This window comes from Crocuta crocuta, unplaced genomic scaffold, assembly GCF_008692635.1.
Source record: "Crocuta crocuta isolate KB4526 unplaced genomic scaffold, BGI_CrCroc_1.0 scaffold310, whole genome shotgun sequence".
Lineage (NCBI taxonomy): Eukaryota > Metazoa > Chordata > Mammalia > Carnivora > Hyaenidae > Crocuta > Crocuta crocuta.
In genome coordinates, this window is record NW_027532609.1 from 152,800 (window position 1) to 178,064 (window position 25,265).

The window sequence follows — 25,265 nt, forward strand, 5'->3', positions numbered from 1 at the left end:
TTTGTTTAGTGTGATATTTCTTCAGTGTTCTCCAAGACCTATGGAAAATAAGAACTAAGATGTTTTCTCCATCTCAATTTTTCTTTATATGCACACCCACCAATACATCTAATTTTATTCACATTTATAAACCCACCCCTTCTGTTTGTGATGTGAAACATTGAGGTAAGTTAGCCTAGAACATCTAAATAAGCCAGCAACCTGCCTACAATGCTCATCACAACACAGAAAGGTTGCATCAGCATCCCCATTCAGGTCTCACAAATGTAAGTGTCTTTACCTTTCTTCACTGCCTATTTTCTTTCATGAATGAGAATACCACCACCTGCCTCACAACAGGAGTTAAGACTTATATGAGATAACATGAAATATCAGCTACAGTGACTGGCATGGATAGGCATCTGATATTCATGATTATTTCATTACACTGCTTTCTTTGCATTTGAAGAGTTGTACTTTCAGAACTAGAGCATTATTCCAATAGAGAGGATACACAGTTATAATCTAAATGGATTGTAGGATTTCAGGCTGTGAATTTACTTAATGAACAAATGTATCAGAGGGTAGCTGATAAACTATTTGAATAAGGTCAAGGAGAGTTTCTTGGTGAAACTTTACAGACGAATGTGGTTCCAGACATTATCATTACAAATATAACAAAAACAAACTTAGAAAACCATTAAAACATATTTTACTCAATTATAAAATAAAGGAATACATCTCAATCTCTTGATAACTAAAGTGATAATTCTGAGCATAATACAGTGCAACATCTGATAACATCACTTAATAATGGCATTTCTTTGTCTGCTTTTTTAATGTGATGTATACATAACATATTTATTTTATCTTAATTTTTTGAGAGAGAAAAAAAGCATGAGCAGGGGAGGGGCAGAGGGATAGGGAGAGAGAATCTTAAGCAGGTTCCACACTCAGTGCAGAGCCTGACACAGGCCTGTCTCGCAACTGTGAAATCATGACCTGTGACAAAATCAAGATTCCAATGCTCAATTGACTGAGCCATGCAGGCACCCATAAATTATTTTTAAGTGTGGATCTCAGTGGCATTTAGTACATCCACACTGTTGTGCAACCATTACCACCATCTATCTCTAAACATTTTCATCAACCCCTACTCAAACTGTACTCATGAATTAGTAACTCCCATTCTATTCTTTGCCCTTGGTACTACCATTCTATTGTCTCTATAAATTAGATTACTCTAGATATCTAAGTGGAATCATACAATACTTCTCTTATTGTATTCTCTTATTGTCTGCCTTATTTCACTTACCACAATGTCTTTTTCTCTTCAAATTTTTATTTAAATTCTTCTTAGTTAAAATATAGTGCAATATTGGTTTCAGGAGTAGAATTCAATGATTCAACACTTACATACAATACCTAGTACCCATAGTGACAAGTGCCCTCCTTAATACTCATCACCCATCTAGCCCATCTCCCACTCAGTTCCCTCCATCAACCCTCAGTTTGTTTTCTATCTTTAAGAGTCTCTTACGGTTTGCTTCCCTCTCTTTTTTCTCCTCATACGTTCATCTGTTTTGTTTCTTAAATTCCAAATATGAGTTTAATTGTATGGTATTTGCCTTTCTCTGACTTAATTCGTTTAGCATAATACACTCTAATTCCATCCAACTCATTGCAAATGGCAAGATTTCATTTTTTATGGCTGAGTAATATTTCATTGTATATATACCATGTCTTCTTTATCCATTCATCAGTTGGGTTCTCTCTAAAGTTTGGCTACTGTTGATAATGCCAAACATCAGGTGTGTGTACCTCTTCAAATCTGTATTTTTTCTTATTTTAGAGAGAGAGAGAGAGTGCATGAGTGGTGGAGAGGGGCAGAGAGGGAGAGAGAATCTTAAGCAGGCTCCACATTCAGTGTGGAACCCACCATGAGGCTTAATCTCATGACTCTGGGATAATGACCTGAGCTAAAATCAAGTCAGACGCTAAGCCAACTGAGCCACCCAGGTGCTCCTGAATCTGTATTTTTGTATCCTTTGGGTAAATACCTAGTAGTGCAATTGGTAGATCATATGGTAGGTCTATTTTTAACTTTTTGAGGAACCTCCATACTGTTCCCCAGAGTAGCTATACCAGTTTGCATTCCCACCAACAGTGCAAGAGGGCTCCCCTTTCTCCACATCCTCATCAACACGCTTTGTTTCTTGTGTTAATTGTAGCCATTCTGACAATGAGGTGGTATCTCATAGTGATTTTGATTTGTATATCCATGATGATAAATGATGTTGAACATCTTTTCATGTCTGTTAGCCATCTGGATGTCTTCTTTGTAAAAGTGTCTATTTATGTCTTCTGCCCATTTCTTAACTGGGTTATGTTTTTTGGGTGTTGAGTTTTGTAAGTTCTTTATAAATTTTGGATATTAACCCTTCATCAGATATGTTGCTTACAATATTTTCTCCCATTCCGTATGCTGCCTTTTAGTCTTGGTGGTGGTATCCTTTGCTGTGCATCAGATTTTTTTCAAAAAAATCTTTTTGATGTTTTATTGTTTTTTTTTGAGAGACAGAGAATGAGTGGGGGAGGGGCAGAGAGAGAGGGAGACACAGAATCTGAAGCTGTCAGCACAGAGTCCGATGCGGGGCTTGAACTCATGACAGTGAGATCATGACCTGAGCCGAAGTCGAACGCTTAACCAACTGAGCCACCCAGGAGCCCCAGGATTTTTTTCTTGATGGAAGTCCCAATAGTTCATTTTTGTTTTTGTTTCCTTAGCCTCTGGGAACATATCTAGTAAGAAACTGCTCCCGCTGAGGTCACAGAGGTTGCTGCCTATGTTCTCTTCTAGGATTTTGATGGTTTCCTGTCTCACATTTAGGTCTTTTTTTCCATTTTGAATTTATTTTTGAGTATGGTGTAAGAAAGTGGTCGTTTCATTCTTCTGCATGTCGCCATCCAGTTTTCCCAACACCATTTATTGGAAAGACTGTCTTCTTTCCATCGGACATTTTTTCCTGCTTTGCTTAAGATGAGTTGACTATATAATTCTAGGCCCATTTCTGGGGTTTCTATTCTGTTCTATTGATCTATGTGTCTGTTTTGTGTCAGTACCGTACTGTCTTGATGACTACAGCTTTGTAATATAGCTTGAAGTCTGGTATCATGATGCCTCCAGTTGTGTTTTTGTTTTTTAGGATTGCTTTTGCTATTTAGGGTCACTGTGGTCTTCTACAAGTTTTAGGATTGTTTGTTCTAGATCTGTGAAAAATCCTGGTGGTTTTTGATGGGGATTGCATTAAATGTGTAGATTGCTTTGGGTAGTATAGACATTTAATACTTCTATAGTTTTCAGAGTACAGAACTTTTACCTCTTTAGTTAGGGTTATTCCTTGGTATCTCATGGTTTTTGTTGCAGCTGCAATTGGGATCGATTCCCTTGCTTTCTTTTTCTGCTGCTTCATTACTGATATATAGAAATGCCACAGATTTCTGCACATTGATTTCATATCCTGTGACTTTGCTGAATTCATGTATTAGTTCTAGCAATTTTTTGGTGGAGTCTTTTGAGTTTTCTACCTATATAGAGGACAATGTTGTCTACAAATAGTAAAATTTGACTTCTTGCTGATTTGGATGGCTTTCTTTATTTCTGTTGTCTGACTGCTGAGGCTAAGACTTCCAGTAGTATATTAAATAATAGTGGTAAGAGTGGGCATCCTTATCTTGTCCTATGGGGGAAAGGCTGTTTTCCCCACCAAGGATGATATTAGCTGTGGGTCTTTTGATCACTTACCATAAAGTCCTTGCTTTCAATTGTTTAGAATTGGTGGATCACAAGGTAATTCTATGTTTAGTTTTTTGAGGTACTGAAATACTGTTTTCTGGTGTGGCTGCACCATTTTACATTCCAACAACCCACCAGAGTTCCAGTTTCTCCACATCCTTGCTAACACTTGTTTTTTGTTTTGTGTGTTTTGGTTTTGTTTTTATTTTTGTAATAGCCATCCTAGTGGGTATGGAGTGGTATTTTGATTTGCATTTTCCCAATGATTAGTGATATATTTTTTAAATGTTTGTTTATTTATTTTTGAGAGGGCACAAGCAGGGAAGGGGCAGAAAGAGAGAGAGACACGGAGACAGAGAATCCAAAACAGGCTCCAGACTGAGCTGTCAGCACAGAGCCCAATGCAGGGCTCTAACTCACAAACTGTGAGATCATGACTTGAGCCAGAGTGAGATGTTTAACTGACTGAGCCACCCAGCTGCCCCTCCAATGAATAATGATATTGAGCATCTTTTCATGCGCTTTTTGGCCATGTGTACATCTTTGGAGAAATGTCTATTCAAGCACTTTGTATATTTTTGAATTATGTTGTTGATTTGTAAAGTTTTAGGAGTTCTATCTTATGTGTTCTGGATATTAATCCCTTATCAGATATGTGATTTACAAACATTTTCTCCAATATTCTAGATTGTAATTTTACTTTGTTGGTAATGTCCTTTATGCATACAAGTTATTAATGTTAATAAACCCCAGTTTATCTAATTTTGCTTTTGCTGTCTGTGACTTTCATGTGATATCTAAGAAGTCATTGCCAAATCCATTTCATGAAGCTTTTCCCTATGACTGGTTCTAAGGTTGCTTTTAGATCTTTTCCCAAGTAAGAGTCCAACTTCATTCATCCCTTTGCACATGGATATCCAGTTTTCCCAGCACCATTTGTTGAAAAGTTGAATGTTTTTAAAAAACAATTTTACTGAGATATAATTTACATCTCATGAATTGACCTTTTTTTTTTTAATGTTTTATTTATTTCTAGGAGAGAGAGAGAGACACAGCGTGAGCAGGGGAGGGTCAGAGAGAGAGGGAGTCACAGACTGAAACAGGCTCCAGGCTCTGAGCTGGCAGTCAGCACAGAGCCCGACGCGGGGCTCGAACCCACGAACCGCGAGATCATGACCTAAGCGAAAGTCGGACGCTTAACCGACTAAGCCACCCAGGCGCCCCATGAATTGACCTTTTTAAAGTACACAATTCAACAAACTTTAATAATTTAGAATTGTGCAACCATCACTACAATTCACTTGCAGATAATACTGTCACCCTAAAAAGATCTCTCATTCCCATTTACAGTCACTCTCTATTCTAGCCTGGAACCCTGGGAAACCACTTACATAGTAACGGATTTAAGATTTATCCATGCTGTAGCATCTATTTTACTATAAATGTAAGCATACTAATGCGTGGTCTTTTGCATATGGTATCACTAAGTATAATGGAGATTTATCCATGCTATAGCATGTATCAGTATTTTGTTCCTTTGTATAGCTGAGCAGTGTTCCATATCATAGATATACTATATCTTATTTATCTACTAACTGATTGATAAATATTTGGATTATTTTCACTTTTGGGTTATTATGAAAAATGCCACTATGAAAATTCATATTCAAGTCTTTTCTTTGTATGGACATATGTTTTCATTTATTCTGGGTAGTTATCTAGGGAAGGGGTTGCTGGATGATATGATAAATATATGTATGAACACTGCCAAACTGTTTTTCAAAGTGGCTATACCATTTTTCATTCTCATCAGCTTTGTATTCCAGTTTTCCCACATTCTTACCACTAGTTGTTCACATTGATGATTGCAGTGTTAATAATAATTTCTATCTCCTGGGGTGCTGGGGTGGCTCAGTCAGTTAAGTATTGGACTTCAGCTCAGGTCATGATCTCCCAGTTTGTGGGTTCAAGCCCATGTCGGGCTCTGTGCTGACAGCTCAGAGCCAGGATCCTGCTTTGGATTCTGTGCCTCCTTCTCTCTCTGCCCCTCCCCAGCTCGCACTCTGTCTGTCTGTCTGTCTCTCTCAAAAATAAACATAAAAAAATAATTTCTATCTCCTTTATGACTAATGATGTCAAGTATCTTTTTGTGTGGTTATTAGATATTTGTATATTTTCTTTGGTAAGATGCCTATTCATATATATTGCCCAAATATTTCCTTTTTTGGGTGGTTAGGGGGGAGAGAGAGAGAGTCAGAGAGTGAGAGAGAGAGAGAGAGAGAGGCAAAGGGGGAGGAGAGACTCTTAAGAAGGGTCCATGCTCTATGTGGAGCCCAACATGGGGCTCAATTGCACAATGCTGGTATCATGATCTGAGCTGAAATCAAGAGTCAGACGCTTAGCTGACCAAACCACCCAGCTGCCCCATATTTTGCCCAAATATTAATGAGGGTGTCCCTTTCTTATTGAGTTGAAAGAATTCCTTTTAACACTCTGGATACAGATCATTTATTAGATATATGATCTGCAAATATATTTCTCCAAGATAGGGGCTTGTCTTTTTATATTTATAATGGTGTCTTCTTTAAAAAATTTTTTTAATAGTTTATTTATTTTTGAGACAGAGAGAGACAAAGCACAAGTGTCGGAGAAGCAGAGAGAGAATTCACAGAATCCGAAAGAAGCTCCAGGCTCTGAGCTGTCAACACAGAACCCGATGTGGGGCTCGAACCCACAAACTGGGAGTTTATGACTTGAGAGAAGTCGGACGCTTAACCTACTGAGCCACCCAGACGTCCCTATAATGGTGTCTTAAAATTTTGTTTAATGTTCGTTTATTTTTGAGAGAGAGAGAAAGAGTGTGCAAGTGGAGGAGGGCAGAGAGGGAGACATAAAATCTGGAACAGGCTCCAGGCTCTGAGCTTTTAGCACAGAGCCCAATGCAGGGCCCAAACCCATGAACCACGAGATCATGACTTGAGTCAAAGTTAGAAGCTTAACCGACTGAGCCACTCAAGGCACTCCTATAATGGTGTCTTTTGAAGCACTAAATGAAGTCCAATTTATGGTCCAATGATGAAGTCCAATTTCATTAAAAAAATCATACATACCTAAAAATTTTAGCTTAATCCAATGTCACAAATATTTCCTATGTTTTCTTCTAAGAATTTTCTTCTAAGATTTCTTTTTAGAATTTTATAGTTTTAGGGGCACCTGGGTGGCTCAGTCCGGACTTCAGTTCAGGTCATGATCTCACAGTTCATGGGTTAGAGCCCCGCGTCGGGCTCTGTGCTGACAGCTAGCTCAGACCCTGGAGCCTGTTTCGGATTCTTGTCTCCCTTTCTCTCTGAACCTCCCCTGTTCATACTCTCTCTCTCAGAAATAAATGAAACGTTAAAAAAAATAAATAGAATTTCATAGTTTTAGCTCTTAAATTTATAACCATTTTGATTTATTTTTCTGTATCATAAAGATCTAAATTCATCTTTTTACATGTGTCTATCCAATGGTCCCAGCATAATTTTTGGAAAAGACTATCTTTTGCATTCTGAATTACCTTGGCTCCTTTGCTGAAAATCAACTGAGCCTATTTCTAGATCCGTTTGTTTATCTTGAGGCCAATAGCACTGTGTCTTGATTACTACAGATTTGTGGTAAGATGTGAAATCAGACATTATGAAGTATCCTCACTTTTGTTTTTTAAAACTGCTTTTGCTCTTCTGGTTCCTTTCTATTTCCATAGGAATTTTCGAATTATCCTGTTAATTTCTACAAATACTTGCTAGGATTTGATTAAATATTGCATCTTTAATTAATTTGAGAACTGGCATCTTAACTATATTGAGTTTTACAAACCCACTAACATAGTTTATCAATATGTTTGCCTGCTAACTCTAAGATTTGTAATAGTTCTGGGTCAGTTTCAACTTACCAATTTTTCTTACTTTAAACACATTTCCTGCTTCTTTGCAGCTTGAAAATTTTCTTTTTAACTTATCCTTGACTGTATTAAATTTACTTTTAATAAAAATTTAATATGTTTAAAGTATACAGCACATTTTAGTATAAATATGTTTGGAAACTATTACTAAAGTCAAGCTAATTAACATAAGTATCTCACATATTTATCATTCTATTTCTTTGTGGTGAGATGACCTGAAATCTACACCTACATAACTGCAACTTTTTATGATTTGGCCAGTATCTCCCAACCTCTTCACCTCAGATAACTACCATTCTTCTACTCTCTGGTTATATGCAACTTCTTGTATATACATAAGATCGTGTATTATTTTTCTTTCTGGCTGGCTTATTTTACCTAGCACAATGTTCTTCAAAGTCTATCCAAGTTGTCATAAATGGCAGGAACTTCTTTTTAAAGGGTGAATAATGTTTCATTGTACTACCATTCTTTATCTATTATCTTGTGGGGGAATAGGTTCTACTTACAAAATTGGGTTAGAAAAAAGCTTACGGTGGAAAGCTGTCATCACAGGGTGAAAACGCCCAAAGTTAGCTAGTGAGTTATTTAATGAGATCATGAGTAATTTGCAGAAAATTACTTTCCATCTGACACCAATATTACTATTGTACTCTGATCACAAACTCCACTTGCTCCCCAGACCCTCTGCTTTTTGTACATACAAGTTAATGTTTGCTGTCTGATTATTTTCTTCACACTCTCCACATGGGTAAGATCTTGTGAGCTCAATAAATACAGAGACAGAACCACTGTTCAAGGCCCTTATCTCCTCCTGGACATTAGCCTCTCTCCTATTCAATTCTGCATCTGCTCTCTTGCTGGACAAGAGAGAACTCTAGACTCCTAGTCTGTGAGATATCTATCCATGGAAACTTAGGTTTTTCCCATTTATTAGCTATTGTGAATAAGGCTGCAATAAACACGGGAGCACAGCCATCCCTTTGAGGCATTGATCTCATTTCCTTTTGGGCATGTACCCAGAATTGCTTGATTACATTACACTCCAATTTTTTTTAATGTTTATTTTTGAGAAAGAGAGCATGGGTGGGGCAGGGGCAGAGAGAGAGAGGGACAGAGGATCTGAAGCAGGCTTTATGCTGACAACAGCAAGCCTGATGTGGAGCTCAAACTCACGAACCACGAGATCATGACCTGAGCTGAAGTCAGATGCTCAACTGACTGAGCCACCCAGGTGCCCCTACAGTCTTATTTTTAATTTTTTTGAGGAACCTCTATAATGTTTTCCATAATGGCTGAGCCAATTTACATTCCCACTAACAGTATATAAGGGTGCGCTTTTCTCCATATCCTCACCAACATTTATCTTTAAAGCCACCCTAACAGGTATGAGATAATATCTCATTATGATTCTGATGATTAGTGATGTTGACCACCTTTCACATACCTGTCAGCCATATGTATGTCTTCTTTAAAAAAAAATGTCTATTCAGATTCTCTGCACATTTTTTGGGTCATATTTACAAAGGACAAAAACTTCTAGATTAAGTCTGTAAAGTTTTTTTTTTTTTTGTCTCCTTTGGCTCTATTTAAGATACAATTAGTTCTATAACACTCATTAATGAGAGAGAGGAATCATACTTAAACTTCTTAAGGTTAAAACAAAACACAACACCTGTAATTAATTCATAAAAAGTCCTATATTGAGGGTTGCCTGGGTGGCTCAGTCGGTTAAGCAGCAGACTCTTGATTTTAGCTCAGGTCAGGATACCATGGTTAGTGAGTTTGAGCACCACATGTGGCCCTGTGCTGACAGTGCAGAGCCTGCTTGGGATTCTCTCTGTCTCCCTCTCCCTCTGCCCCTCCCCTACTTGCTCTCTCTCAAAAATAAAAAACAATAAACATTAAAAAATAGATAAAAAGTTTTATAAAAAGACATACTACATTTAAAATCCTATGTATGACTATTTCATAAACAGTTATTACTATTTCTTATTAATATAGTATTTGTTTTCCCTAAGCCAACCACTTTTCCCAGTTGGCCTGGGGAGGTACAGGAAGAGGACTGACCAGGCAGGGCAGATGAAACACAGGAAAAAGACCTATCAGAGACAGAGATGGCTCCTTCACAACTAAGGAGGATGAGAAAGGCCACTATCAGGCAAAAATAACCCTTAGCCTCTGAGAGGACGAAGCCCAGAGTGGAGTAGGAGGAGAGGTGTTGCTTCAGAGAAGGGTTTCTGGTATAACCAATGATGAAACTCCCAAACACAGTCCCAATTCTAACCCCAGTGCCAGCCATCCCCACCGTGGAAGCCTTAGACCAGATGAACTTGGTTGCACTATATCAATGACGCTGGTTTGGAAACTGCTCCTAGGTATAACTGAGGTCAGGTGACATGAGGCTGCCAGGTTGCTGAAGCTTTCATCTGTCAGTGATCGACTCAGCAGCTGAAAAGTGCTCTTGACCGAGAATGGAATTGAGACAAACTTTGTGCAGGCATACATTTTCAGGGGAGGAGGGGTTGTGGCAGGAGAACTGCTCCTAGTGCAGAGAAGACAGAGAGATATAAACAGTTATTTTAATATTTCATTTACCTAAAATAATAGGGACAAAAAGGCATTTCACATATATTTTCTTCAGAAACAAAGAAGAGCTAAAAATGTTGAAGGGCCACATTTTTATTTATTTATTTATTTTTTAAATTTTTTAATGTTTTTTATTTATTTCTAGGAGAGAGAAAGACAGCGTGAGCAGGGGAGGGTCAGAGAGAGAGAGGGAGTAACAGACGCTGAACCAGGCTCCAGGCTCTGAGCTGGCAGTCAGCACAGAGCCTGACGCGGGGCATGAACCCACAACCGCGAGATCATGACCTAAGCGAAAGTCGGACGCTTAACCGACTAAGCCACCCAGGCGCCCCAAAGGGCCACATTTTTAAAAATAATTTTTTAAATGTTCATTTATTTTTGAAAGGGATAGTGCAAGCAGGGGGAGGGGCAGAGAGAGAGGGAGGCACAGAATCTGAAGCAGACTTCAGGCTCTGAACTGTCAGCACAGAGTCCGACATGGGGCTTGAACCGATGAACCATGAGATCATGTCCTGAGCTGAAGTAGGACGCTTAAATGACTGAGCCACCCAGGCACCCCAGGGCCACATTTTTAAACTGGATTAGTTAAGGGGTACATGGGTGGCTCAATTGGTTAAACATCCGACCCTTGATTTCAGCTCAGGTCATGATCTCACAGTTTGTGAGTTTGATCCCCATATGGGGCTCTGCGCTGACAGAGCCTGCTTGGGATTCTCTTTCTCCCTCTTTCTCTGCCCTTCCCCAACTTGGGTGCACAAATATGTGTGCTTTCTCTCTCAAAATAACTAAATAAACTTTAAAAAATTGGATTAATTGATTTTTTGCTATTGAGTTGTACAAGTTTCTTATATATGTATATATATTGGAGTTTAACCTCTTATCAGATGTATGGTTTGTAAATATTTTCTCCCACTCCTTAGACTGTATTCTCATTTCATTGATTGTGCAGAAACTTTTAAATTCAGTGAAGTACTCTATATAGAAAACAAAAGACTCCACAAAAAAATTGCTGGAAATGATACATTAATTTTGTAAAGGTGCAGGATACAAAAGTGACATGCAGAAATCTGTTGCATTTTTATATACCAATAATGAAGCAGCAGAAAGAGAAAGCAAGGGATTATTTATAATTAAGGCAAGAATAATATGATACCTAGGAATAAACCTAACCAAAGACCTGAAAACCTTGAAAACCATAAACTACTGATAAAAGAAAATAAAGTATACAAAGAAATGGAAAAACTTTCCATACTCATGGATTAGAAGAACAAATACTGTTAAAATGTCTATACTACCCAAAGCAATCTACACATTTAATGTAGTCCCTATCAAATTACCAGCAGCATTTTTCACAGAGGTAGAACAAATAATCCTAAAATGTTTATGGAACCATGAAGACCCCGAACAGCCAAAGCAATCCTGAAAAAGAAATGCCAAAGCTGGTGGCATCACAATTTTGGACTTCAAGTGTATTATAAAGCTGTAGTTGTAGTGTATGGAACTAGCACAAAAAGAAACACAAAGATAAATAGAATAGAGTAGAAAACTCAGAAATGGGCCCACAATTAGTCAATCTTTGACAAAGCAGGAAAGAATATCCAATGGAAAAAAGACAGTCTCTTCAACAAAAGTGTTGGGAAAACTGGATAGCATAATGTAAAAAAAAAGAAACATTTTCTTATACCATACACAAAAATAAATTAAAAATGGATTAAGGACCTAAATGTGAGACAGGACACCATAAAAATGGTAGTGGAGAAAACAGGCATTAGTAACCTCTTTGACATCGGTCATAGCATCTTTTTTCTAGATACGTCTCCTGAGGAAAGGGAAACAAAAACAAAAATAAATTATTGAGACTTGATCAAAATAAAAAGCTTCTGCACAGTTAAGTAAATAATCAACAAAACTAAAAGGCAGTCTACTGAATGGGAGAAGATATTTGCAAATGACATATTCCATAAAGGGTTAGTGTCTTCCAAAATCTACAAGGAACTGATACATGTCAACACCTCCCCTCCCAAATTATCCAATTGAAAAAGGGCAGAAGACATGAATACACATTTTTCCAAAGAAGACACACAGATGGCCAATGGACACATGAAAAGATGCTCAAATGTCACTCATCATCAGGGAAATACAGATCAAAACCACAATGAGATACCACCTCACACCAGTCAGAGTGGCTAAAATTAACAACACAGAAAAACAACAGATGTTGGTGAGGATGCAGAGCAAGAGGAACCCTTTAAACTGTTTGTGGGAATGCAAACTGGTGCAGCCACTGGAGAACAGTATGGAGATTCCTCAGAAAGTTAAAAATAGAACTACCCTACCATCCCAGCAATTGCACTACTAGGTTTTTACCCGAAGAATACAAAAACACTAATTCAAAGGGATACATGCACCCCAATGTTTATTGCAACATTATCTACAATAGCCAAGTTATGGAAATAGCCCAAGTGTCCATCAACTGATGAATGGATAAATAAATGGGTTTTGTACAATGGAATGTTAGCCATAAAAAAGAATAAAATCTTGCCATTTGCAATGATGTCTCTGGAGCTAGAAAACATTATGCTAATAAGCAAAATAAGTCAGTCAAAGAAGGACAAATATATGATTTCACTCATATGTGGAATTTAGGAAACAAAACAAATGACCATAGAGGAAAGAAAGATAGAGGCAAACCAAGAAACATACTCTTAACTATAGAGGAACAAACTGATGCTTACCAGAGGGGAGTCAGGGGGAGGTGAGGATGAGTGAAATAAGTGACAGGGATTAGGAGTTAAATCACTATATTATACACCTGAAGTCAATATTACACTGTATGTTAACCAACTGGAATATGAATAAAGACTTATAAAAATTCACTGACTGTAAATACTTGATTTATTTTTGTGCTCTTGATTCTATTCTATTGGTCTATGTGTGTGTTTTAATTACAATAACTTTGTAATATAATTTGAAGGCAGGAAATGTAATGCCTCCAACTTGCTTCTTCTTTCTCAAGAATGCTTTGCCTATTGCAAAGCAATAGCTTTTGTAGCTCCAAATTTTAGGATTTTTTTTCCTACTTTCTATTTTCTGTGAAAAATGCTATTGGAATTTTGATAGCAATTTCATTAAATCTGTATATCACCCTGGGTAGTGTGGACATTATTAATTCTTCCAATCCATGAAATGGAGTATCCTTGCATTTTTGTATCTTTGTTTTCTCTTATAAATATTTTATACTTTTCAATATACAGATCTTTGTTCTCCTTGTTTAAATTTATTTCTAAGTAATGATTTTGGTGGTATTGTAAATAGAATTTTTTTGATTTTCTTCCTTTTCAGACAGATCATTGTTGGTATAATCAATTGTAATTTTTCTTATATATTTTTGTATCATGCAACTTTACTCAAGCCATTTATCAGTTCTAACAGTTTTTAATGGAGTATTTAGTGTTTTCTACATATAAAATCATGTCATTTGCAGCCAGAAATAATTTAATTTATTCCTTTTAGATTGGATGCCATTATTAAAAAAAATTAGGTCTGGTTGTTCTTCTAGTACTTCCAGTGTGAGAGTGAGCATTCATGCCTTGTACTGGAAAAGTACAAGAGACAAAACTTTCTGTTTTTTCCCACTGATAATGATGTTAGTGGTGGAATTTTTATAAATCACCTTTACGATGTTGAAGAAATTTCCTCTATAACTATTTTCTTGAGAATTTTTATCATTAATGGATGTTGAGGTTTGTCAACTGCTGTTCCTGCATCTAATGAGATTATCGTGTGGTTTTTTTCTTTTATTCTGTTAATGTGGCCTTTAACATTGATTGCACATGTTAAACCAACAGGTTGGTAATTTTTTATTCAATGCAAGGCAGTGAACTGTACCTGTTGGGTACTTGTTTTTTTGTTTATTGTTGTTATTGTTGTCTTACCGACATTTAATCTGGGATGCAGTTATTTGGTAACAAATTGACTCAGTTCTCATTTTTAAGGTTTGTTAGGCAGGGCTGGAAAAGTGCTTAATGTAGAGCTAATTATTCCCCTCTACAGGGGAAACACTCTTTCTCTATAGTCTACCTAATAATGCCCCATGAATAATTTTTTTGTGTGTTTGTTTCTTTTAGTTTTATTTTCGGGAACAGACATTTCCCAAGCCCTGTGTGAGTACTGGATATCTCTAATCCTTTCAAGTAATTATTATTTAAAAAAAATTTTAAATTTATTTTTAAAGGAGAGAGACAGAGAGTGAGGGAGGGAGGAGGTGAGAGAGAGAGAGGGAGACACAGAATCCAAAGCAAGCTCCAGGCTCTGAGCTCTCAGCATAGAGGCAGATCGGGACTTGAACTCACAAACCATGAGATCATGACCTGAGCTGAAGTTGGATGCTCAACTGACTGAGCCATCCAGGTGCCCTGAAGTCATTCTATACCTAACTTCAATTATTTCCCTACTACATATGTTCTGATTAATACTCAGCTGAATGAATACCTGAACTGGAGATCTCTAGAATTCTCTCTGTGTACCTATCTTTTCCAGTATTCTGTTCACTGAATTGTAGCCACCTCAATCTTTCTAGACTCTGAGTTTCATTTTCTCAATTCAGGGAGTCTACCAAGCTCAGCCTGGTTCCCCATTCTGTGCCACAGACTGTAAAGTCTTTCAAGGCAATAATCTGAGGCAATCATTGGCTTACTTCTGTTTTCCAACTCTTAGGGATCATGATCCTTTGTTTACTGATGTCCAATGTCTTGAAAATCTGTGCTTCATGTATTGTATCCAATTTTTTTTTTAACTGTTCAAGTAGGAGGTATATCCAGTCCTAGTTCCTGCTACTCCATCTTGACCAGAAGTAGAAGTTTCAAGAAACTTTTCAAACATTAATTAGTCTACAAGTTTCCCAAAGATTTTCCTATCCTTATACAGATAAGTATCCTCCTCTCTATATAACAGCCCACTTAAAATAACTTCTGGTGTGCATGGGTGGCTAAGTCTGTTAAACATCCAATTTTGGCTCAGGTCATGATATCATGGTTCATAAGGTGAAGCCCTGCATCAGGGCGTGGCTGTCAGCATGGAGCCCACTTTGGATCCTTCGTCCCCCCTCTCTCTACCCTTTCCCTGCAGGCACTCTCTCTCTAAACAATAAATAAACATTAAAAAAATTACTTCTGGAGAAACTAATCCTTACATACATATAAGACACTATAGCAAACAACATAATTTCACATACTGAGATAACATGGTTTTCTCTGGGGTGAAAAAAGATGACCTGTGTCATGCTAATAAGAAATCCATTTTAATGTGAAAAAGAAATCCATCTTAATGTCAAAACTCCTAGAAAAATTTTGAGTCAACCTTTTTGGATAGATACAAATCTCTACATGTAACACCAACAATCTCATCCAAGGCTTTAAAATGAGCATTTTATTTTGAATTTACTCACTGTGGTGGGCACTGGTACTGCTTGTCTCTACCAGGTTGATATCATACTGGACTGAACTGGCCCTCTGAAGGTGGCCCTTCCTGACAGTAAAGAGGAAAGAAACACACAAATAGAAAGCATGTAAGTGGAAAAGGAGAAGGAAGTTTAAGTGTATTCTTTTTTTTTTAATGTTTTATTTATTTCTAGGAGAGAGAGAGAGACAGCGTGAGCAGGGGAGGGTCAGAGAGAGAGGGAGTCACAGACTGAAACAGGCTCCAGGCTCTGAGCTTGCAGTCAGCACAGAGCCCGTCGCGGGGCTCGAGCCCACGAACTGCAAGATCATGACCTAAGCGAAAGTCGGACGCTTAACCGACTAAGCCACCCAGGCACCCCACGGAGAAGGACGTTTAAACTTGAAAATTCGGAGGTCCATTTACCAGAATTACCTAAAATTGATAAGACTGCCCTAAAACTGTGCCCCATTATTTAACAAATCCACCAAGTCAGGCAGGTCATTATGGGGACCTCAGATGCTGATGATGCACTTACTTCTTTTCCTTTAAAATCGGAGAGCTGTTATTAATGTAATTTTTTCATAATGTTTTAACACTTAGCGTAATGTTTTTGCCCTCTTGAAAAACAAGAGGTTTTCATTATTAGCTGAGACCCTTGTGATATGGGATGGCTTTCCTCACTATTTATGACTTAAAAATCTCATTTTGTACCTTTTTAAGGTTGTAGTTCAATCTTCTTGGTCATCTGGACAATATTTATAGGTTATATTGCATGACAGTTTTTTTTTAAACTACTTCTAATATCAAACAAGATTTTGTAATGTACACTTGCTTTAGTTTTTTTCAATGTCAGTGCCTAGAGTATTACCTTATATTAGTGAAAATGAATTCAAAACCATTTTACTACAGCAAAATGAAATGAGTCTTCTAAAATTACCCTACTTCCTCCTCATGAAACACTACTGATTCTAGGCTAGATTTCAGCATTAGTGAGGTATCATTTTGGACCTCATTCAAAGATGACACTAATTAGTTATTAAATTTCAAAAGGTCCACAGTTAAAGCAATGTCAACCACTAACGGACCCAGAAACTATTATAGTAAACAGACTTGGTTTCGTTCTTGAAAGCACCACTCTGACAAATACATTTCATTTGGTCAGTATATATAAGCCCAAATCTAAGTGTAGATTCTATAAGCAATAGCAACTCATTTTCAAATTAACTCTACTCTTGGCATTATTAATACCATGACTCTGCATATGTTCTTATTCAAAAATGGAAAATACACTATTTCAAACATATTGCGATCCTATCTGAAAAATTTTCAGGATCGTTATTTTTTTTTTAAGAATGGTAAGGATGTTTGGTGCCTGGATGGCTCAGTCAGTTAAGCATCCATCTTTGGCTCAGGTCATGATCTCGCAGTCCACGGGTTCAAGCCCCACGTCAGGCTCTTTGCTGACAGCCTGGAGCCTGGATCCTGCTTCAGATTCTGTGTCACCCTCTCTCTCTGCCCCTGCCCAGCCTGCACTCTGTCTCTCTCAAAAAATAAGTAAACCTTTTAAAAAAAGAATTTTCTCTTTTAATATACAAACTAGATAAAATACTTTAATTAATAACTTTACACCAACTTTGTGTTCTTATAATAATGGAATAATTCCAAGATCATAATTTTTAATACATTACTGAACTTGGTTTGCTCATTTTTAATCTTTTACATCTAAGTTCAATGAATAAGACTGGCTTATAATTTTCTTTTCTTTCCTTTTTAAGTAGGCTTCACACCCAGCAGAGCCCAATGTAGGGCTTAAATTCACCACCTTGGGATCAAGACCTGAGCTGAAATAAGAGTCAGATGTTTAACCATCTGAGCCACTCAAGGTCCCCTTGGCTCATAATTTTCTTGTTCATACTGTGATGGTTAATTTTAGGTAGCAACCTGGCTGGGCCATGGTGCCCAGATTATTTGGTCAAATATTATTCCGGATGTTTCTGTAAGAGTGTTTTTCAGATTAACTTTTAAATCTGTAGATTTTGAGTAAAGCAGATTGCCTTCCATGATGGGGGAGGGCTTAATCTAATCAGTCTCAGGCCTTAAAAGAACAAAGACTGACCTCTTTTGAGTAAGAAGAAATTGTGTCAGCAAATAGCCTTCAGAGTTGACTTGTAGCACTCACTATTCCCTGAGTCTCCAGTCTGCCAGCTCACCCTGAAGACTATGGACATGCCAGCCTCCATGCTCAATTAGCCAATTCCTTAAAATAAACCTGTCTCTCTGCACATTCTATTGGTTCTGTTTGTATGGAAAATGCTAACACACATACTGGCTATTACAGATTATACTGTATCCCCCTAAATTCATAAATTGAAGGGCTTACTCCTAATGTAACTATGTTGGGTGACAGAGCTTTTAGGGTGGTAATTAAGGTTAAATAGGGTGAGAACAGCATGTGGGAAGGAGAGATACTGTAGCTATCTTTGGGAAAATACAATCTGATACAATGGGTTTCTATTGAATTTTTTGTATCTAAAGAAAATTTTATTGAATTTTTTGTATCTGAAGTAAAACATGAGGTTGCTTAAATGATATATTTTGGAATAAAATATATAATTTTCATTTATTTTAAAAAAGCAGTCTCTCCCCAATTTTTAATTACTCCAAGGTATAAAGTAATTCAGAAAGGAGGATTTTATGAAATATAATTTTACATATATAACCTTTCCTAGAATATAAACTTCTTAAGCCTTCTCATATCTTTATTATTACTTATAGCTCCATTTTCACAAGCATCTTCAAGAGCATACAGTGTGCACTTAATAAATCATAATAATGAGTTATGATATGAGATGACTCCTAAACTTATAAATTCTATATTTATTATTTTCACAAAATTCCAGAAAAAGGTGAAGACCAAAACTAATAAGTAATCTCTACCACATTTTATTGCTTTATAGGAGTAATTTTTCTTTTTGTCTTATGAGTTACAAGTATTCCCAAATTAATTTCCTCTTTATTTGTCTCTCTCCAAGTTGATTTAGGTCTCTATGATTATGAAAAATGTCTGTCTTGTTCACTACTGTATTTTTTTAAATATAATTTATTGTCAGGTTAGCTAACATGCAGTGTATACAGTGTGCTTTTGTCTTTGGAAGTAGATTCTCCACTATTGTATTCTTTATGCTTAGCACATGGCTAGCACATAGTAGGCACCAAATAAAGAATTGACCCAAGATATTAACCACAGGTATTAAATGTGTATTTACAATGTTGCATAAGTCGTTTCCTATCTTTCACATACAAAATGTACTTAAAATAAACCTAGCCCTAATATTTAGGTGCTTTGGCATGATGACTTTAGTGAATGTGTGTCTACCTAATTAATTTACAGAAGTCAATGCTTGATGTCAGTAACAAAGAACAAATAGAAATTATTTAAAATAATTTCAAAATGACTTATTAATTTTATAACAGTAACTGTATTAGAGTGTGAACTTTAAACAGAAAACATATCTGCAAAAATATCTAGATCCAGAGGGCATATTAATTATTTAGTAGAAAAACTACTTTATGTATTACATTTTTCTTTTCAAAAGTATGTTTCTATTTTGGTTACCTGAAAAGGAAGTAGAGGGCTCCAATGATAAGAGTTCCTAGAAGAACAGTCAGTGCCACAAAAGCTGCAAACAGGTCACTTTTAGTCTGGATGCTGGAGCTTGGGAGAAAAAACTCTTCACAACGAGCTCCTGTATAACTTTCAATGCATCTACAGAATAAAATTTTAGATAAAGAACTGCATTCTCTGTTCCATTAACTAATATAGAAGCCAAAAGGTTTCCAGCTGGTATGAAGAATAAAGAAGACTAATTTTTCAGGTTGTGAACATAAAATAGCCATGCCTTTCTATAATGTTCACAGATCTACATTTATAATAAAACATATTAGCGTATGCAATCTCATCTTCCTTTTCTAGTTTTCTAATTGCTTAGAAACTCCAGAGAAATTAGAACATATTAAGTCCTTTTGTTTTCTAGATTTTCAATAATGTAATTATCTATACCTAACTTAAATTTATCTGAAATTTATTTTGTTACATCCAGTATTGATGTGGGCTTAAATATATTTTTCTACAATATTGATAACTGCTTATTCTCACCCTATTTATTAAATAATCATCCCCTTTCCTACTGCTTAATAGTGCCTTCTTTAACATGTCAAATCTATATAAAGAACAACATTTCTATCTATTTTTCCATTATCTACATTATCTGCAGGGGAGGGGCAGAGAGAGAGGGAGACACAGAATCTGAAGCAGGCTCCGGTCTCTGAGCTGTCAGCACATTATCTACACATCTAATATTCTACCATACTGCTTCAATATGGTTGCTTTATAATACGTTTTAGTATCTGGTGGTTCTATTTCCTATAATTTCCTTTTCTAGAATATTTTTGATATTTTCACTTGCCAACCAAATATTTTCCGGCACATTTTATTTTATTTTATTTTTTAATGTAGGCTCTATACTGAATGTGGGGCTTGAACTCACAACCCTGAGAATAAGAGTCACATACTCTACTGACTAAGCCAGCCAGGTCCCACTGCCAACCAAATATTTTAAAGGCAATTACTTTCAGCTCCTTAAAACTATATGGCAAAACTATAATCAGTTCCTTTTTCCCTATTAACATGTTCAAAGATTTATAAAACACACAGACTGAGGGGTGCCTGGGTGGCTCAGTTGGTTAAGCATATGACTTTGGCTCAGGTCATGATCTCACTGGGTTCAAGCCCTGCATCACACTCTGTGCAGACAGCTCATAGCCTGGAGTTTGCTTCAGATTCTGTGTCTCCCTCTCTCTTTGCCCTTCCCCTGCTCGCATTCTCTTTCTTTCTCAAAAATTAATAATAAAAGCATTTTAAAAGTTTTTTATAAAAAAAACTTTAAAAAAATCCTCAGAGATTGATATGGATTAATGAGAATGACACTGTTTGGCACCAAATTAATTTCATTATTTTGTAGTCGCAGTTAAAATAAAGAATGATACACATTGTTTATTTTTATTTTAATTTTTTTAATGTCTTTATTTTGAGAGACAGAGACAGAGAGTGAGCGGGGGAGGGGCAGAGAGAGAGGGAGACACAAAATCGGAAGCAGGCTCCGGTCTCTGAGCTGTCAGCACAGAGCCCCATGTGGGGCTCGAACCCACAGACTGTGAGATCATGACATGAGCCAAAGTCGGACACTTAACCGACTGAGCCACCCAGGTGCCCCAATACACATTGTTTATTAAACCTAAGAAGTTATGGAGTAAACTACACTTAGCAATAATTCAGTGTAAAAAAGTATATGTGTATGTGTGTATATATGCATGAGCATGTACATGTGTAATAAGGTATATACGTGTGTACATTACATATATATGTATGTATTTTTCTTCTTTAAGCTGGTAGTAGCAAAACTAGAAATGTTGATCTATCTCCTTTCTCCCACCTTAGTGAACTAGTTACTAATAAAGTTTTGATAACTAATGTGATACACTAATGAAGTAATATACATATAAATAAGAAAAAAAATCAAGATATAGCACAAGATATATCAATCTTACTTAAATGAGCATATGAAAGATGGTTTATGAACTCCAAGCCCTACCCCTTGTGAGGCATAAACATCAGTTTGAGTAAAAAAGCAATCTCAATTCTCTCAAACTACGGTAAAGATGGAGCTGAGACACAGAAAAAAAGTTTAGGAAATAATATGAGTGGAAAACTGAAGTGGCAGTAAAATTATTTTGGGAAAACACAATTATCTAAATAGAAAACACTTCTTTTTTTCATAGACTAAGTCAAATAAATAAATGTGAAGAGAAAAAAATGAAATGGAAATAACTTCTTTCTCCTATAACTCCATAACCCACTCCTCAAAGGGAAGGACACACACACACACACACACACACACACTATACCTGGAATGTCAACATAGAAACTGCCATAAAAACGGATACATATGTCATCACCAAATAACCAAAGAAAAGGGGCATTCCACACAGTTAAAAAAACAACAAAAAATAGGTTCTAAATCTAGCTGGCCAAAATATCTCTAAAATGATCAAAAAAAGAGGAAAAACCTCTCTAGCTTCTTTAATTTTAAAATTAGAATTCTAAATTTAGAATTATAAGGTAAGTAACAATTATTTGTGACTTCTGAAAGTTTTTACGGAAGAGGTTTAGCTACTGAAAGAAAGTTGCTACCACAGCTTTAAAATAAGTTTTGAAATAATGTTAAAATGGGGCTCAGTTTCTACTCTAGAAAAGATAACAAGAACCCTAAAGAAATAAAGCCAGAAATGAGACAGCACAATTCTTCCTAAAGAGGATTTCTTAAAGGCCTATAAACTCATTACTCAAATTTCTTAATGCTGCTCAAGTTCATGTAAGATTGAATGTCAAGAAAGAAGATGACAAACTAGGCGATGGAACTAACTAAAATACCTTACCTGGATGATAAAAACTTTGAGCTGAAAGGAGTCAAGAGAATGGTATAATATAAGCTTAGTGGTCAGACCAGGTGATAAACAAAAAGGAATATAAAGGAAATCAACACTAGAGTGTTGTTCTGTGGTCTTACAGCAGGGCAAAGCAAACACATACACTTGTGGGAAAGTAAGAACATGATGCTGTCTTTAAATAAAGCAAGGTCAAGAAAAAACAAATCTTGTTATTTTTTTTAACTAGTCAAATTAGAATTTAGGGAAAGGCAAAGAGAAATTTAAATATTATGTTGAAGAAGTAGGAATGATTAACCTAAAAATTAATTTAAAATTTTTAGGTATTTATCCTACAAAAAGTGACTATGTATATGGATTATGCTTTTCTTTTTAAGATTTTTTGTTTTTTTTTAAGTAATCTCTGCACCCAACATAGAGCTCAAACTCATAACCCCTAGATCAAGAGCCGCGTGCTCTACCAACTGAGCCAGCCAGACACACCTGGATTACACTTTTAATGCTCAAACTCACTTATGAAATTGTTACAACCTCAGTTACAACATAAAAATGAAATTTCAGGCAGACAGTTAACCAATTATTTTATGAGTAAAGAAGGTGAATTAAGTAGATCTAGACAGACAACTGGTAGTACTAGTTGAAGCAAGAAAGAAAGGCAAGGTGTTGCACCAGCATTTTACGCAGAACTAAGTACACAGAGTTAAGTAGCCTTCAGTCTTTATGCAACTCTCTTGCTAAATTATTTCTGGACCTCAGTTCTACACAGGCTTCCAACTAGCAAACAGTTGTGACACCTAGTGAGGTGGATCACGTACATTCTCCTGGAACTAAAAGATGAAACCAGGAATAGATACAAATGCTCACCTAGGTGAGAATATCCCAAATCCCAAATCCAAGTCATAGATTTGGTTTTCTGACTAAATACCACCAATAATCTTTCCCTAAAACCAGAGGCTATGTATGTACATTGCACATGAAATGAATTCATTAGATTCTACAGCATTTAAGGTAAGTTGTTACACATTAGAGACCTTTACCATGATAAAAGAACCAATTTTTTAATCATGAAAACAGAGTGCATTTAGCTTCAAGAAAGAGTGTTCAACTATGAGCTAGAAAAAACTGATTTCTTTTTTTAATGTTTTTCAAAAAAATTTATTTCTGAGAGAGAGAGAGAGACAGCGTGAGCAGGGGAGGGTCAAAGAGAGAGGGAGACACAGAATCCAAAGCAGGCTTCAGGCTCTGAGCTAGCTGTCAGCACAGAGTCCAAGGCGGGGCTTGAACCCACGGACCATGAGATCATGACCTGAGCCAAAGTCAGACACTTAACTGAGCCACCCAAGCACCCCAAAAAAACTGATTTCTTGAACCCACACTTGTGCTTGTTGGCTGTGTGATGTTGTGCAAGTCACTTAAACTCTCTTAAGACTCCGTAAAAATCAAAATAACAACACCTGCTTAAGCTTTTTCATAGGGCTAGTATCAGAATCAAACAATGTCTAAAAAGTGCTTTGAATGTTGAAACCACTATACAAATGGAACTGAAATTAGTGACTTTATAAAGGCCAGGTTTACATCTCATATTGGACTGCAGGGAATATAATGCCTGAGAAAAATTATAGACAGAAAAAGTTAAGAGCACGGCAACCAATAAATACTATTTATTATTATTATTATATTTCTCAGAAACAGGTTTATATTATAGAAGAGTTCACTAACCAAGTGGAGACTCAATGTCAACATCACTTTACTTGGAATACTCTATTCTGGAAAGCAAAAGTACAATATTGGCACTTGCCAAAATTGAATTACACTTGGCCAATACTCTGTGGTATAATCAAAGTTCAACCTGAAATCCATGAAAAATGGTTAAAACAAAACAAAAATAAAATTATGAGAGTGCTTAAGAAATATGAACTGACAACATGGGCTTGGATCCCTGTAGTAGTCCAGGACATATAACAATATACAAACATGCCAACATCCTATGAAACTCCTACTGGAGTTTTAGAAGCAAGAACTCAGTTAGAGAAGACTAATTCATGGCCTTTTACTCTTTTATTAACTAGTGCCATAAAGCTAACTTCACTAAGTATTTACTAGATTCTTAACACTACAGATACTTAACTAATTAATATTCAACCCTGCAAAAATTTTTTTAATGTTATATGATTGTTAGCACCACAAAAAACCAATAATTACTATACTTCATATGTGTAGTATAGTACTACACATATAGTAAAAAACTCTATTAGACTTTTTCAAGACTGACTATTAACCAGATAATTCATATGCTGAAATAGACTACCAATTATATCTGAATATAAATGGACAAAACATTGCATAAAGGATTCACATTTGTCATTTTGTAGGGCATTATTATAGCTTTATTGTGAAAAGTTATAATTCTATAGCTTAAACAAATCACTGAAAGTTTGAAATATTTTATTTACTAAAACAAACTAAGGCACAATGAATGGAGGGAGCATGTGAGCAAATGGTGAGATTATAAACCAGGAACAGCTGGAATGACTTATGCTCTTAAATCACCAGACACTCAATTCAACCACAGTTCTAAATGGACAATATTCATGCTGGCATCTTACCTTCCCAAGCTTCAATTCTCAACAACCTTCTAATGCAGGGAAAATCTCATGCCCCAACTTGGAATAAGACAAAGAGAAGCCAGCATCAGTTCACTTCCTGACAAAAGAAGTTAAGTATTAGAGCTGGGCAAAAGTCACAATTGTCACTTTGCATGGTATTCCTATACTGAAAACGAAATCTTACTGATGAGAAATTGGGATATTTTTCAGCTTCCAGTGGAAATGGTAGATGATAAAGACACTAAAAGGGTAATAGAAATTCAGAAGCAAACACATAATCTGATATAACTTCATTATGCAACAAATAAGAAAATGAAGGAGCTTTAAAGAAAGATATATATTGTCTTTCATTGGCACTGTGCTTCCTACAACAGCAATAAGCTAACCCAAGTTAGCTCTGAAGAGTCCTTTC

General features: G+C 36.3%; 1 protein-coding gene and 1 pseudogene across 1 annotated transcript in view; both read right to left on the reverse strand.

Moving 5' to 3' along the window:
* Positions 1-9,684: 9,684 nt before the first annotated feature.
* LOC144245072 (ATP synthase F(0) complex subunit C2, mitochondrial pseudogene) lies at positions 9,685-10,223 on the reverse strand (annotated as a pseudogene).
* Positions 10,224-15,742: 5,519 nt separating this feature from the next.
* Positions 15,743-25,265, reverse strand: part of NRG4 (neuregulin 4) — a 56,195-nt gene continuing 46,672 nt past the window's right edge. Inside the window, exons 3-4 of the mRNA XM_077780458.1 lie at positions 19,360-19,509; positions 15,743-15,830 (exon numbers count right to left, since the gene is read on the reverse strand). Of these exons, the coding sequence (XP_077636584.1) occupies positions 15,743-15,830; positions 19,360-19,509 (238 nt within the window). The remainder of the gene's footprint in view (positions 15,831-19,359; positions 19,510-25,265) is intronic.